This window comes from Panthera tigris, chromosome B1 (genome assembly GCF_018350195.1).
Source record: "Panthera tigris isolate Pti1 chromosome B1, P.tigris_Pti1_mat1.1, whole genome shotgun sequence".
NCBI classification, from domain to species: domain Eukaryota; kingdom Metazoa; phylum Chordata; class Mammalia; order Carnivora; family Felidae; genus Panthera; species Panthera tigris.
The window spans coordinates 159085922-159100313 of NC_056663.1; the positions used below are offsets into that span (position 1 = coordinate 159085922).

Genomic DNA, 14392 nt, shown 5'->3' on the forward strand with positions numbered 1-14392 from the left:
TTTGTTTGGTCTATATATATATATTTTTTTACCTAAGTTCAATTTTCTTTGTGGAAGACAATGTACTGACTAGCCAACACAAACAAGTTGGTTCATCATAAATTTAAAAATTGGGCGTGTGGGGAAAAACACACTTAACCAGCATAAATGTCACAAGCTATTTTTCCTGAGGATCTAATCACTCACAGATAAAATGATTATGTAACTATAAATGCAAACTAAAGCAAGGCAACTTTTTGCCTGGTGCTTTTGGAGCTCTTCAAAGCCATCATGGCATCAAAAGACTATAAAACACACACACATACAAAATCTGGACAGAAAAAAAAGTAAATTTTCAGTAAATTCAATTATTAACTTTAAGGAGATAGCAGGTTATTATTAACCTAATAGGAAAAGCAGGACTTTGAAAAATCCACACGTTTCTGTGATTGTTTTGCAATATCTATTGATTACCAACATGATTTTCAGGCACCTCTCCAACCCCTGACCATTTCTCTTTGCAATCACTCTTTCTCTACTTCGTTTCCTTTCCCCAATCCAGAGTCAGTTCCGAGTATTTCAGAAAGTTCGGAGAGGCCCCGGAGGGCTGGGTCTCCTACGCCTCTTTTGGCGGTGCCTGGGCCACGTGTCCACACGCCCAGCGGCCTAAAGAGAAGGCTGCAGGGAGACCAGACACCGCCCGGGGGTGGGAGAGGCAGCCAGGAGGGCCGCAGGGCGCGCACGTGTCCGCACCGAGCTCGCAAGCTCCACGCGGGAGGGCAGGGAGTCCCCGGAATATTCCTGGGGATGCCTGTTACTCACCCTCAGCTGTAGCCATTATCCTGCGTGGGCTGGGGGCAAACGCCGCGCTGGGAACAGAGGCAGGGCTCTGGAAAAGAGGAGTGGTCAGAGAAGCTCACCCGGCGGGGAAGGGAGGGCGGCGCACAGACACCCCCCGGGCCAGGCCTGGTATTCCGGAGCGCAGACTCAGGCTCTCAGCTAGTACCACAGTCGGGAGGAATGCCTGTCTTCTCTGCCGCCCCGGCGGAACTTCGGCTCCGGCAGCTAGCTTTACCCCCGAGGCTTCCCGCCGCGCAGACGCAGAGACGCAAGCTTCCCCCCGCCCCTACCACCCCGCGCGGGCGCTGTTCCAGAAGAGGCGAAAAGTGGCGCGCACTGGCGGCCCCTCCCGACTCTACAGAGGCTCGCTGACCAGCCCCCTTCTCCTCTGCGAGAGAGGTTCATAGGTTGGAGCGTACCAAATAATGACGGCCGGGGGAAAGCATGTGCAGAGGAGCATACAAAATTTACATCTTCTGGCAGAGAAATGACGTTAACCCTACTACTTTCATCACCCTAACCTTGGATGTTGGAAAATAACGGAGATTTCCACGTGCAGCAAAAGCAGCTCCCCGCAGGGCTCCGGCGGAGGACTAGCTCCACCCTAGGCGTCTGTGACTCCTCCTCTCAGCCAAGGAGCCTCTAGCCCCCTCCACGCTCATTGGTGGATACTGAAGGGGCGGGGCAGGGTGGCAGGGGGCGAGTTAATCACGCTTACTTTGGGAAAGCGCGCGCCGCCGCAGTAGCTAGGGTCGTGCGGCTGGGAAGGAAGCGAGCTTGAGGCGTAAGGGCCGAGCGGGCAGCTGGTTGGTGCTCAGGCCGCTGCCGCGGCGGCAGGTCCCTCCACGTGCTTTCGGCAGCGACATGGAGCTGGAGGAGTTGGGAATCCGAGAGGAATGTGGCGTCTTCGGGTGCATCGCCTCAGGAGAGTGGCCCACGCAGCTAGATGTACCGCATGTGATCACTCTGGGACTTGTGGGTCTGCAGCACCGGTGAGCAACCGGCTGAGGGGTGGGGGTGGCGGCGCGTGTGCTGCTTCTTCAGCACAAGCTGTTTCCCGCGGCCCGTGTTAGCGAGCTCGTGCGCGCCTGAGGGCCAGGAGGCCAGACCTCTTCTACCTGGATTGGTATCTGCCTGTGGCATCGACTAGGTGGCCAAGGCGTGCGCGGGCACCACCTTGCATCCCTGGACTTCTCCCTCTCAAGCCCTAGTGCTGTTCAGGGGCTCCCCTCCTCCCAGTATGCACCCCTCACAAGTCTGGCCAATTTGTTAAGGCTCCGGTTCTCTAGAGTTAGGCGGGTGGGGACTTCTCCCCGACTTAATCTTGCAGAGCCTGGAGCTGCTTTTGAGAAAGGTTTGTGTGGCGTGGCTGCTGGTCCAGGACCTACAACACCTTGAGGTGTTCGCGCGGAGCCTTCAGCCCACCACAAGCTTTTGTTTGCAAGGGCAAGGCTGCTGTTGAGCAGACTGGAGATTTGAATGTAGGCACAGCTATGAGAATTTAGGAATTCTAGAGTTCATACCCCCGGAAACAGCTAGTTGATATTCAAAAGGAACTCCTGGTTGTAGATCTCATACAAATTAACTGAAAATAAACCAATCACAGGAAATAGTGCATCTGAAAAAGATGCACGGGTTTCAGATAATGAAGGAAAAGGTTGTAAGAAGATGCCAAGAAGTAACTCCCTTCTTTATTTAAAAGGGAGCAGTTCCTGTATGACAGGATACATACAGATTTTTGGTAGATCCCTTTGAGTTAAAAAATAACTTGGCTTCTGTGATCGTTCCGTTTTTTACTACCTGGAATTTGCTATAAATCTAGATTTAACATTATCGCTGAAAGTATTACAAAGTTTTCATAAGGCAGTAACTGCAGCAACAACTTTTAGAACAGTTAAGGAACTTGGCGATAAAACTTATCAGCAATATGGGAGCAACAAGTATAAATGAATTACAAATGATTTGCTTCCCCTCACCAAACTTGAAATGTAAGTCTTTTTGATCTTTTCAGGATCGCAAATACTTGAGTTTGTTTCACATCTTGTGTACGCCTCCTTAAATGCTGAGAGTGACTTAGAGTCTGGGAGGAATCAAAAAGAATATTTTTAACTTGAATGACTCTAACTTGGATACTTGTGGGTTGACCCTAATAGAAATCTTGTCTTAAAATACTGTACATTTTTTTGAGAAGATTAGATACAGAATCCAAGGAAAAACTAAAATCTACTTATATGGTAGTGCAGAGCAACATTAGTTTATAACATGTTGGGATAAGTTATTGTGGATATTCTCTGAAGGTAAGAGGTGTGCAGAAACGAGGGATCTTTATAGAGTTGCCTGGCAGTCTGTGGGAGACAAATGAACTGACCTTGATTTTTTTTTTAATTATTTACTTTTTAACTAAAATAACTCAGAATGTTCATCTTCAGTCTCTCCTTTAAATATGTGCTGGAAGAAAAAAGGACTTTTTTTTTCAAGTGAATACAACTTGATTCCTAGCTACATGCACTTTTCTGTAGTTGCTTTTATGTGAAAGCATTATGCAATTAGACAATACAAGATACGAGCAATAAAAATGTAATTATAATAGAGCAATGATAAATGGATTCTATGAGACTGCTCATTTGGCCAAGTAAATCTTTGTTAACCTGGTTTTGAAGATTGACCTTGTGATGTTTTCAATAACAGTGGCAAGGAACCCAGTAGCTTCTGAGGCACAAATATATTAATGGAAAAAACTGTTTAAGATTTTCCTTGTGTAGGCATAGAATCATTAAGGGGTACTGAGGAGGCTGTTCCTCTCCCATAATTTTATCCAATTCAAAATTTTGAATTAGCAGAAATCCCTACTTTTTAGAGGAACTGACTCGGATTGGAAGAATATCTCCCTAATGTCTTAAAGATAAAATCTACTCTGAACTGGTAGGTAGGGCTCAGAGATTAAGAACTGATGTTTTTCAATGACATTGAATCAAGGAACATTAGAACTGGATGCCTTAGATAGGTTATCATAGTTTAGTATATAGTAGAGTTAGTTATATACACTGTACACTGGCAAGCGGTGGTCCGTTGCAGAGGTCTGTACCTCCTCGCCTACTTCCACTCAATCGTTAGTTGTTTTAAAACCACAGTAGTACAATTCTATTGTTGGATTTTTTTTTTCCTTTTTGATGAAGGAATTTATTTCTCATGCATTATCTTTTTAAATCATGGAATCTAGAAGGTGAGGTTGTTATCACTTTTGCATTGTATTTGGTTCTGTTTTTGTCTTAGGCATAATCTGATGTAAAATATTTAGTTTTGGGGATAATAGCGTACCTGAAAGTTATAATATGTATTTCATGTAAAAACAAATAGAACATCAATCACTAGATAGTCATGTACTGGATACTTAATCCAGATGGGTTCATCCAGAAGTACTTTCTTTCTAGTAGTTCTGGCTATTTGCAGATTTATTCCATAGTTCTACTTTCTGTCAAGGGGAATTTTAATTTAACATTTTCAGTGTCCTCTTTAGCTGTAAACTCTGTGTCTGTGTCTTCATGCCACATACATTTAATCACCACATGCTTTTTCAGTTCTAAAAACTATGTTTCAGTGGTTTGCAGAGTTCTGAACAAACCACACACACCTTTGTAGATCAGACATTTTCGTGTTTAAGGGGCACCTGGGTGGTTCAGTTGGTTAAGCATCTGACTCTTGATTTAAGCTTAGGTCACTATCTCATGGTTTATGAGATCAAGCCCTGTGTCAGGCTCCTTGTGCTGTCAGCCCCTCCCCCCACTCATGCTGCACTTGCTGTCTCCCAAAATAAATAAATAAATTTAAAAAAAAGAAATTTTCATGTTTAAACCACAAGCATGTTTTCTGGAGGCTAGAATGACATGGACGTATTTTGAAGATTCCATGAAAGGAATTATTAAAGTTTCATAGATTTATCCGATGAATCAACTAGTTCGCCTTTTCTTGGTTAATTAGGAGATGAAAATGCCTGCTCTTTCAGTGACTTATAATTTCCCTGGGTTAGGAATTGAACCCTACAACTGATAAACATTTTCATACTTCTAAAAACGTTGAGATTTACCTGATGAAGTTGGATCACGTAGGGGGTCTCCTGTCTGTAGAAACATTCTGTAGAATCTTTTCGTTGTGTTATGCTCTGAGGAAACCGATTTGCAGTGATCTCAGGAGCAGTTTTCTTAAGAGATACAGACACTGGTTCTGTAAACAGAGCATATAATATTATCACTGGAAAGGCTACTTGTGAGAAAGATGCACTCAGACAACCTTTATGGAATTAGTTTCCATTTATCTTCATTTAGTTTGTTGGAGTACACAGGAATAGATTGTCAGAGAACTTGCTTTGAGTTGCCAAATTTAAGGCTGGTAATAACTTTATTTTGATATTCATCTCTTAGTAATAATGACCAAATATGTCACATTTCTATAGTTTCACATATCCTTGGTTGGGGAAGTGACTTATGTTAAAACTGTCCTTGCTAATTTTTCCAGTCTTTGGTTTTGAAAGACTTTAATTCAATTACTTTTATAATTTAATGATTCTCAGTTTTCAGTCATAAGTGTTTTAAACTTTTCCAGTTATAATTATTATTTATAACTTTGCTTTTTGCATTAGTTTGAAGCAGAATTTATCTATCCCTAAAAGAGTTTCAAAGTACCACTGCTTTTTCATTCTGGTCAATATTGGAAATAACATTGAGACTTGGGAAATCTAGTCCTAGGTTTCCTAGCAACGTCAACTTGATCTTGGGCAAGTCTCCTAACTTCTGAGTCTGTGTTCTCATCTGTTGGGCTAGACTTATGTACTTAAAGGTTCAGTGGGCAAAATCCAGTGGGTTGGAAATGATACTTTTGTGTGGTTAGCCCTTAGCAATTTTCCTTTTCCTAGTAACATCAGTTTGATCTTGGGCAAGTCTCCTAACTTCTGAGTCTGTTTTGTCATTTGTTGGGCTAGACTTATGTACTTACAGGTTCAATGGGCAAAATCCAGTGGGTTGGGAATAATATTTTTGTGTGGTTAGCCCTTAGCAGTTTTCCTTTTCAGTAGCATATACACTATAGGGCATAGGAAAAGTTCAGGCAACTCATCTGACTTGGACTTTAGGTCCAAAAATGGAGAATAATATTTTCATCTCACTTGAGATAATAAGGGTCGTGGAGAGTAGGGAGGTTCCAGTTATTATCTAATACTTTATTCAAAAAATACTTAAGCGGGGGTGCCTGGGTGGCTCAGTCGGTTAAGCGTCCGACTTCAGCTCAGGTCATGATCTCACGGTCTGTGAGTTCGAGCCCCATTTCGGGCTCTGTGCTGACAGCTCAGAGCCTGGAGCCTGCTTCCAATTCTGTGTCTCCCTCTGTCTCTGCCCCTCCCCTGCTCATGCTCTGTCTTTCTCTGTCTCAAAAATAAATAAAAACATTAAAAAAATATTTAAAAAAAAAAAAGAAAAATACTTAAGCTTCTGTTGTGTATATATAAGGCCCTGTGGTCAGTGCTAGGAATACTGTACTTCACAGGGCCATTGTGGTCCCTGGACCTCACAGACAGGCAGTGTTAGCCAGATGGTTCAAGAGCACAGACTTTTCTATGCCTCTATTTCCTTCTCTATAAATTGTGTATAATGATAGCACCTACATCTTAGAGTTGTGGTAGGAAGTAAATGCATTAATATACGTAAAGTACTTGGAAGAACTGTACCTAGATATATGTATACCCGTGACCTTCCGTCCAACTCCTGGGTATGTACTCTCTAGGAATGCATACATATGTTTACTGGAAGACAGGTACAAGAATTTTTATAGCATTATTTGTAATAGTCCCCATCTGGAAACAATGGAAATGTCCAAGAGTGGAATGGATAAAGAAGGTGGTGGTATGTATATTCATATATGGAATATTCAGCAGTAGTGAAAAAGCAAACTCCTACTACAAGTAAAATCATGGATGAATCTCACAGTGTTTAGTCAAAGTAGCTTGACATTAACACATGCCAGAAAAGTAAGAACATCTTGTATGATTCCAAATTTAATCTATGGTAATAGAAGTCAGAAGAATGATAACCTTTATAGGGGCTAGCAAGATGATTAATGACTGGGTGTAATGTTTTATATCTTGATTTGAGTGGTAGTTGTATGGGTGTGTTCACTTTGTAAATATTAAGCTGTTAAACTATTTGTATATACTCAAAATAATTTGATTATAAACCTATAAAATGCTGAAGTTGGATTATCCTAAAGATCCAGAGAGATGCAGTGATTTGCTCTGTGTTATTAGTGTCAAAGAGAAATTAGAACTCAGGTTTTCTGAGTCTCAGTCCAGTGCTTTTTCCTCTATTCTGCAATTTTTTTTCTTTCATATGCTATACTACCTCGTATTACCTTTTCTGACAGCTGTAATGAGTCAGTTTGGAATTATAGCTTACATAATTAATTTGACTTATTTGTAGAGTTACTAAAATGTTACACCCTCTACTAACTACCTTTAGAGAAAACTAAAATTCCAGATTTACTACTTTGTGGGTTTTTTTCCTTTTCTATCCCAGTATTCTGATAGCAATCATTGCAAATAGTAATTTAAAGGCTCATGATGAATGGACAGTTGTGCAGAAATTTCTGACTCTGGGAAATTTTCCATTTACTCTGTTACTTTCACTCTTAATGAGCTATGAAAGAAATCATTGCTCAGTCTTTTTTGCTCTCACAGCTTATAAACATTATATTTAGTCTAAACTGTCAAGGACAGGAATAAATATCTTTTATCAGGAAAAAGCAACGGAAGTTGTTTTCAGTGTGGAAGAACTTGGCATTTCTCAAGCTCTTACCATCTTCATGTGCTTTTCTTTTGATGCTCAGAGTTCTTGGGTTTTTGGCATGACCTTCAAAAAATTCTTAAAAGAACATAGGAAAAGAATCATTATATGACATTTAAAATACATTGGCCTTCCAGATTTGAGTTCAGTAAAGTAAGAATATCAAAGCAGTTGGACAAATGAAGAATGAGTTTAAGAATTAGGAATATTTTAGTATAAGGTTTGGAAAGAAATTGAAATTCTTTACTTAAATTTATTGGGTCATTTGAGTCATTTGAACATACAGTAGTGTGAGGGTTTTATTTTTGAGGAATTTTTTACTACATTACAATACAAAGAAAAAGTTAAGAGAAATTTTATTTTAAAAAGTCAATTTCAAGGTTACCATGTTTCCATTTGGCAGTTCTGAGAGCTGGTCCTCTTAAGATGCAGTCAACTTCTTCATAAAATCTCATTTTTCTTTGAGGGTTGCCATTTTTCTTTTGTAAAACTCTGTATTCATATTTTAAATTTTTGTATTTGGTACGACATTGTTTCCAGTCTCTGTCTATTCCAAACTGCATTAGTCTTCTGGCAATTTCCTCAAATATTTCTTTGTTTCTTGTGGCCCTTTCAAGCGTTTGCTTAATTTTTTCATCAGACCATATGTGTATAAGCGCTCTGACCTCATTGTCACACCAGTGTTTTCCAGCCTCTGTGTCGCTCACTGTTATAATCTGTAAATGATTTTTAGCATCTTCTAAAGGAATATGATTACCTATAAATCAATGTGATTTACAATTATACAAACTTATAGATAAATCTTGTATTTGAATATCATTCATTTAAAACAACCTGGATTGACATAAAGCACTGAGAAATATAATGACTTCAATGTGAGGGTCAAAACTTTTTCATATGTTCATATTCAAATAAGATATTTTAAAAATTATAAGGCAGATTAATCTCCAATGTTGGTGAGAATAATTTAGCTGCTTTTCATCAATAGGTAATCTTCGCTGGATTTTTACAAACAGGAGAGTCTTGGTGTAACTTCTTAAACTGTGTGTGTATATATATATATATATATATATATATTAGCTTTAAATACAAAAAAAATTTTTTTTAATTCAACAATTTAGACCCTGTACCTGACCCAGTGATACTCTGTAGTGCTGTGGGGCTGTCCACCTCTTCTGAGGCTGTACTTACAGTGTCTTCCTCTGTCAGAAAGCAAAGAAAAGAGCAGTGTATATTTGTTGTTCACAAAACTCAAATTTACTTTTGCAATTGAAGATTATACTGAGAAAATAGTAATGCTGGATTCCACCATCAAAACTGTAACCTCATAGCCAAGAACATTTGTTATCTCTAACCAAATTTTAAAATGCCTTTGTAGGATTCGCCACCTTGAAAATCTTGGAAGTATTCTGCTTTAAAAGTCTCAAGGCACAGTATGCAGTATTTGGGAATATGATAGCACTTTTAGACCCAATTTTGTAATATGTTTCATTGTTGTATTTTAATGCTTGACAAAGAACTTAACATCTCTTTTTCATTTGATCCTCATTGTAACTGAGAATGATCCTTTCTGCAATACATATAAACAGAGAAAAGACCTTAAAATTAAGTGGTCTGGGGGCACCTGGGTGGCTCAGTCGATTAAACATCTGATTTTTGATTTTGGCTCAGGTCACGGTCTCACGGTTCTTGGGTTCGAGTCCCACGTTGGGTTCTGTACTGACTACACACAGAGCCTGCTTGGGATTCTCTGTCCCTCTCTCTCTGCCCCTCCCCCACTCATGCTGTCTCTGTCTCTCTCAAAATAAATAAACTTAAAAAAAAAGATTAAGTGGTCTTAGCAATTTTCATGTTGAGAGGTTAACAGCAGACAGGTAAATATTTTAAGGAACTGATGGTGCTTAGCTTGGTAAATATACATTTATTGTAGTGTAGCTCTGTACATATAGGATGTTTATAAGTCAGCTGTAGTTTGGGGAAAGCTCTTCCTTATATGCATATGTTGGATTGCTGTATTGATGCTATGATAGTTTTCTTTCCCTCCTGTACTTTCCTATACACTGGGACATTATTATTATCTTTTTTAATTTGGGGTGCCTGGGTGGCTCAGTCTGTTAAGTGTCTGACTTGGCTCAAGTCATGATCTCACGGTTGGTGAGTTCAAGCCCTGTATCCATCTCTCTGCCCTTCCCCTGCTCATGCTCGCTCGCGGTCTCTCTCTCTCTCTCTCTCTCTCTCTCTGTCAAAAATAAAACATTAAAAGCGTTGTGTTACTACTATTGTCTGTGCTGTTGCTTGTAATGATTGTTGTAAAACTGGATAAAACTACACAGTGTTTTGGTTTTTTTAAATTTTTTTCATTATTTATTTTTGAGAAAGACTACAAGCAGAGGAGGGGCAAAGAGAGAGGGAGACAAAGATTCTGAAGCAGGCTGCAGGCTCTGAGCTGTCAGCACAGAGCTCGTGGTTCGAATCCACGAACCTGAGCCGAAGTCAGACACTCAACTGACTGAGCTGCCCAGGTGCCCCCAGTAGTTATTACAAATAGACAAGTGAGGCCAGAGGTGGTTAGGGGGCCTATAAGCTTATGCAGCAATAGCTATGTGGAGATTTATATGAGGATAGGACCAGATCTTCTTATTTTAAGGACATGTTTGCACAGTAAGACTAGAATGAATTTTAGCTTTTACCAACATTAAGACCTTCAATAACAGGTTGTATTTTGGAGCCACAAAGGCTACCTAATAGGCTACTTTTTTTTTAATTGAAATTTTTATTGAGATAATTGTAGATTCACATGCAGTTATTAGAAATAATAGAGATCCCTTCTACACTTGGCCCAGTTTTCTCCAATGGTAACGTTTTGTTAAACCATAATATACTAATAAATGAAGGGTATTGACATTGATACAGTTCACTATTCTGATTCAGATTTCCCCTTTTACTTTTTTTTACTTTTTTACTTTTTTTTACTTTTTTACTTTTTTACTCACTGTGAGTTATGTATTTGTATTATATTTTATAATAATTTTATCGCCTTGTAGGTTCATGTCACCACCATCAAGGTCAAGATAATCAAGGGTTCCAACACCATAAGGATTCCTCTGGTTGCCCTTTTATTTTTTAAAGTTTATTTATTTTGAGAGAGAGAGAGAGGGTATGCTTGAGTTGGGGGGAGGAGGGGGCAGAGAGGTAGAAAGAATCTCAAGCAGGCTCTGCACAGACAGCACTGTCTGCGCAGAGCCCCACAAGGGGCTCCATCTCATGAACTGGGAGATCATGACTGAGCCCAAATCAAGAGTCAGATGCTTAACCAATTGAGCTACCCAGGTACTCCTGGTTGCCCTTTTATAACTAGACTTACCTTCTTTCATCCATGCCTAAGCCATTCTCCCACCCTCACCCCACTGGCTACTTTTTGGAGAGCACAAGTCCAAGGTAAATATTGGCAAACCTTATTTCAACAGAATCTGAATTTATAACATTTTACCTAAGTGACTAAAACCATCAGTTCTAGGCTCAGGTACATGTCCTACTTCTGGGTTATGGAAATATTAACAGATATTAGGTGTCCCATAGAAATTTTGAGTAGTTAGTCCCAGAAAATAAGATGTCATATTGGAGAGTGGTAGTGTGGAAATCACTACACTTAGCATATTTTAAGGAAAGAGAAGCATTTAGTTTTTATTATGTTTCTATCCCAACTGATACACTGCCATTCACTTCTCACACTCACTACCTGGAGTTAGGTAGCATCAGACTCTACAGCTTTAAGGGCTCACTCTTGCATAAAACTGCCCTTACATCACATGCCAGCCACAACTCCAGCTGACTGGCTACAAACTTAGGTGATGCAGTAATCCCCTCAGGTTTGATAATTAGCTAGAACAACTCCTAGAATTTAGGAAAGTCCTATTAGGATTACAGTTTTATTATAAAAAATAGAACTCAGGAACAACCAAATGAAGATCCACATAGGGTAAGGTCTGGGAGGGTCCTAGATGCAGAGTCTCCATGCCCTCTCCCTGTGGAGTCAGGGCCTGTCAATCTCCCAGCACATCAGTGTGTTCACCAACCAGGAAGCTCTTCTAAGCCAGTTTTTATTGACATGATTATGACGTGATTAATTAAATCATTGGCCACATGATTGAACTTAGTCTCCAAAGTTACTTCCCTGCTAGAGGTCAGGGTGGCCTAAAATTCGAACCCTCTTAATCCCAAGGTTTGTCATTTTGGTGACCATTCCTATCTTGAAGCTCTTTAGAAACCCAGCTTGGAACACCTCATTAAAATAAACATTCTTTTTCTGATTTCAGCTCAGGTTGTGATCTCTGGGTTGGTGAGTTGCAGTACTGCATCTGGCTGTCTCTGGTCTGCACAGAGCCGGCTTAGGATCCTTTGTCCCCCTCTGTCTTTTCCCCTCCCTGCTCACGTGTGCGCGCTCTCTCTCAAAAATAAACATCAAAACAAATTTTTAAAATAAATAAATAAAAAAGACTTTCACCACTGGAAATTCCAAAGGTTTTTGAAGCTCTGTGTCAGGAACTGGGGACAAAGACCAGATTTTAATTTTTTAAAGATTTTAAGCAATCTCTCAGGTCACACCTTTGTAATTATCAAGTTGCCTATATTTATCAGCTTACCTAGGTCTGAACTTTCTTTTTTTCATACTTATAATTTTTGGGTTTTCTGAAATTTTAACAATCACATCTTTATTGGGTTCTTCTGTTGGATTAAAAATTTAAAGGTTCTCAGTATTGTGGTTCATGTGATCAAAGTACATTAGCTTATGATAATTTTACTGCTAAGATTACCCAAATTGCATGCAAAATTTACCAAACTTTTTAAATATTTAATTTAGAAGAAAATTATTCCCAATTTTTGTTTTAATATAAATAAACCAAAATAAATGAATTTGAGAAAATAAACTTGGAATAGCCTCTGAGTTACTAACAATAGATAATTTAGTGCCCTCTGCTGGCCATCACATTGTTAATTTTTGTGAAATTGTGGGGATAGTGAATCATATTTTAATTTTGGAGATATGTTTTACCACATCCAAAAAGAAAATAGATCATTTTAAGATTCTTCTTAAGAGAACAGTGTAGTTTTTCACTTCTGATTTTTAAGCTGATGATAAGAGTGGTCTCTAATAGGATATATATGTATGTATGTATGCATGCACGCATGCATGCACGCCTGTCTGTCTCCACCCCTCAGAGCCGGAAGCAATCTACCTTTGGCTACCTCTACAAGAAAGCAGTGACTTGCAAGAATACCCAGATATTGAAGTATTCCAACTCATATAAATAGGCACTGATACTGGAGATGAATTTAGTCAATTTTAGGTCTATTCAGAAGAGATAGGTAATGCACAAGATTGTCAAACACAGATTTCTCTTCCGGCACCGTTTTCCTGGTAACATTCTGATTGCTTTTATACTCCCTTGCCTGTGCCTCACGTGGGGGGAAAAATAAATTTATTTTAGATGCAAAGAAGTAGTTATTCAATTGTCATGGGCCATTTCTTCTTATTTATTGTAATAGATAGGCATAGCCCACGAGTTCTGTGATTCTTCCCAGTGATTAACTTCTTTCATATGGCATTAGTCATGCATTTTTTAAAGTGATAATTGGAATGGCTATTTTTTCTCACCTAAATGGAATCAGACTGGATTTGATGTATTACTTTCTTCAGCCCTCTGCTGGTCTTATTCTCTAAATAAGACAACATAGCTGTGGTTTTCAACCCTGGCTGTGCTTGATGATCTTACAAAAATATAGGTACCTGAACCCATCCTATAACCTACACTAGACCAAAATCTCCAGGAGTTCTAAATAGGGAACTAAGTAGTTATCTAGAATCCAGGAGGTCCACAGCTCTAGCTAGATTTTTATTTGAAATAAGAAGGAATCTCCTGGCATACATTTAAGATGGGGAAAAAAAAAAAATTAACCTTTAGGAGATCAGTTTTATGACCAAGGGTCAATGTTAACAATATGGGGCAATAGCAACTCAGATTACAATATTTCATTAGTAGAATATATAAAATCAAAATAAAATGACCTCTACCTATTTTTACAAGAATGTTTATCACTTTATTGTGTTTTTGTTTTTAAATTTTTTTTTAATATCCATTTGTTTTTGAGAGAGAGAGAGATGGAGAGAGATGGAGCGCAATTGGGAGAGGGGCAGAAAGAGGGAGACAGAATCTGAAGCAGGCTCCAGACTCTGAGCTGTCAGCCAGAGCCAGAGCAGGGCTCGAACCCATGTGAGACTATGACCTGAGCTGAAGTTGGATGCCCAACCGACTGAGCCACCCAGGTGCCCCTATTGTGTTCTTGTTTTTAAAGAAAGGTATTTGATGTGAATTTTTATCCTGAAGATAAATATTTGTATCTTTATACCTCAGTACAAAATCTTCTAAATAGTACAGTGGCAATTTGTGCCTCAATAGTTGTGCATTGCAGTTGTGCCTAAAGTCCTTACCTGTTTAAATTTTTTCCCTATGCATTTAGCTGCTGGGATTCTTATGGGTTTATACCTTTGCTTTTATTTTCATGGGAAAGTTTAAAATAAGTTAATTTCTAGAATGACCGTAAATATTTCCTGTTTCACATTTTGTAAACATATTCCAAATTAACATATAAGCATACCAGACAGTTTTTAAAAACCCTCTCAGTTTTTATCTGGCTGAATGTTTTCCTTTCACATATAAAAAATTATCTTGAGGTATTGGAGTTAA

The 14392-nt window shown here is 39.2% G+C and overlaps 2 protein-coding genes across 6 annotated transcripts in view; one reads left to right on the forward strand and one right to left on the reverse strand.

Moving 5' to 3' along the window:
* PPAT (phosphoribosyl pyrophosphate amidotransferase) overlaps positions 1 to 14392 on the forward strand; it is a 68241-nt gene that overhangs the window by 31634 nt on the left and 22215 nt on the right. The window contains exon 1 of one of the 2 annotated variants that reach the window (XM_042984471.1): positions 1552 to 1811. The exons of the other annotated variant lie outside the window; for it this stretch is intronic. Within the exon in view, the coding sequence (XP_042840405.1) occupies positions 1684 to 1811 (128 nt within the window). The 5' untranslated portion in view covers positions 1552 to 1683. Of the gene's footprint in view, positions 1 to 1551; positions 1812 to 14392 lie in introns of those variants that run through there. 2 annotated transcript variants of the gene reach the window in all.
* The window catches only part of PAICS (phosphoribosylaminoimidazole carboxylase and phosphoribosylaminoimidazolesuccinocarboxamide synthase), a 49678-nt gene that overhangs the window by 25062 nt on the left and 10224 nt on the right, over positions 1 to 14392 (reverse strand). The window contains exons 3-5 of one of the 4 annotated variants that reach the window (XM_042984474.1): positions 7659 to 7724; positions 4904 to 5040; positions 802 to 868 (exon numbers count right to left, since the gene is read on the reverse strand). In XM_042984474.1, the coding sequence (XP_042840408.1) occupies positions 802 to 868; positions 4904 to 5040; positions 7659 to 7724 (270 nt within the window). The other 3 variants (XM_015534729.2, XM_015534728.2, XM_042984473.1) reach the window with 3 other exon arrangements.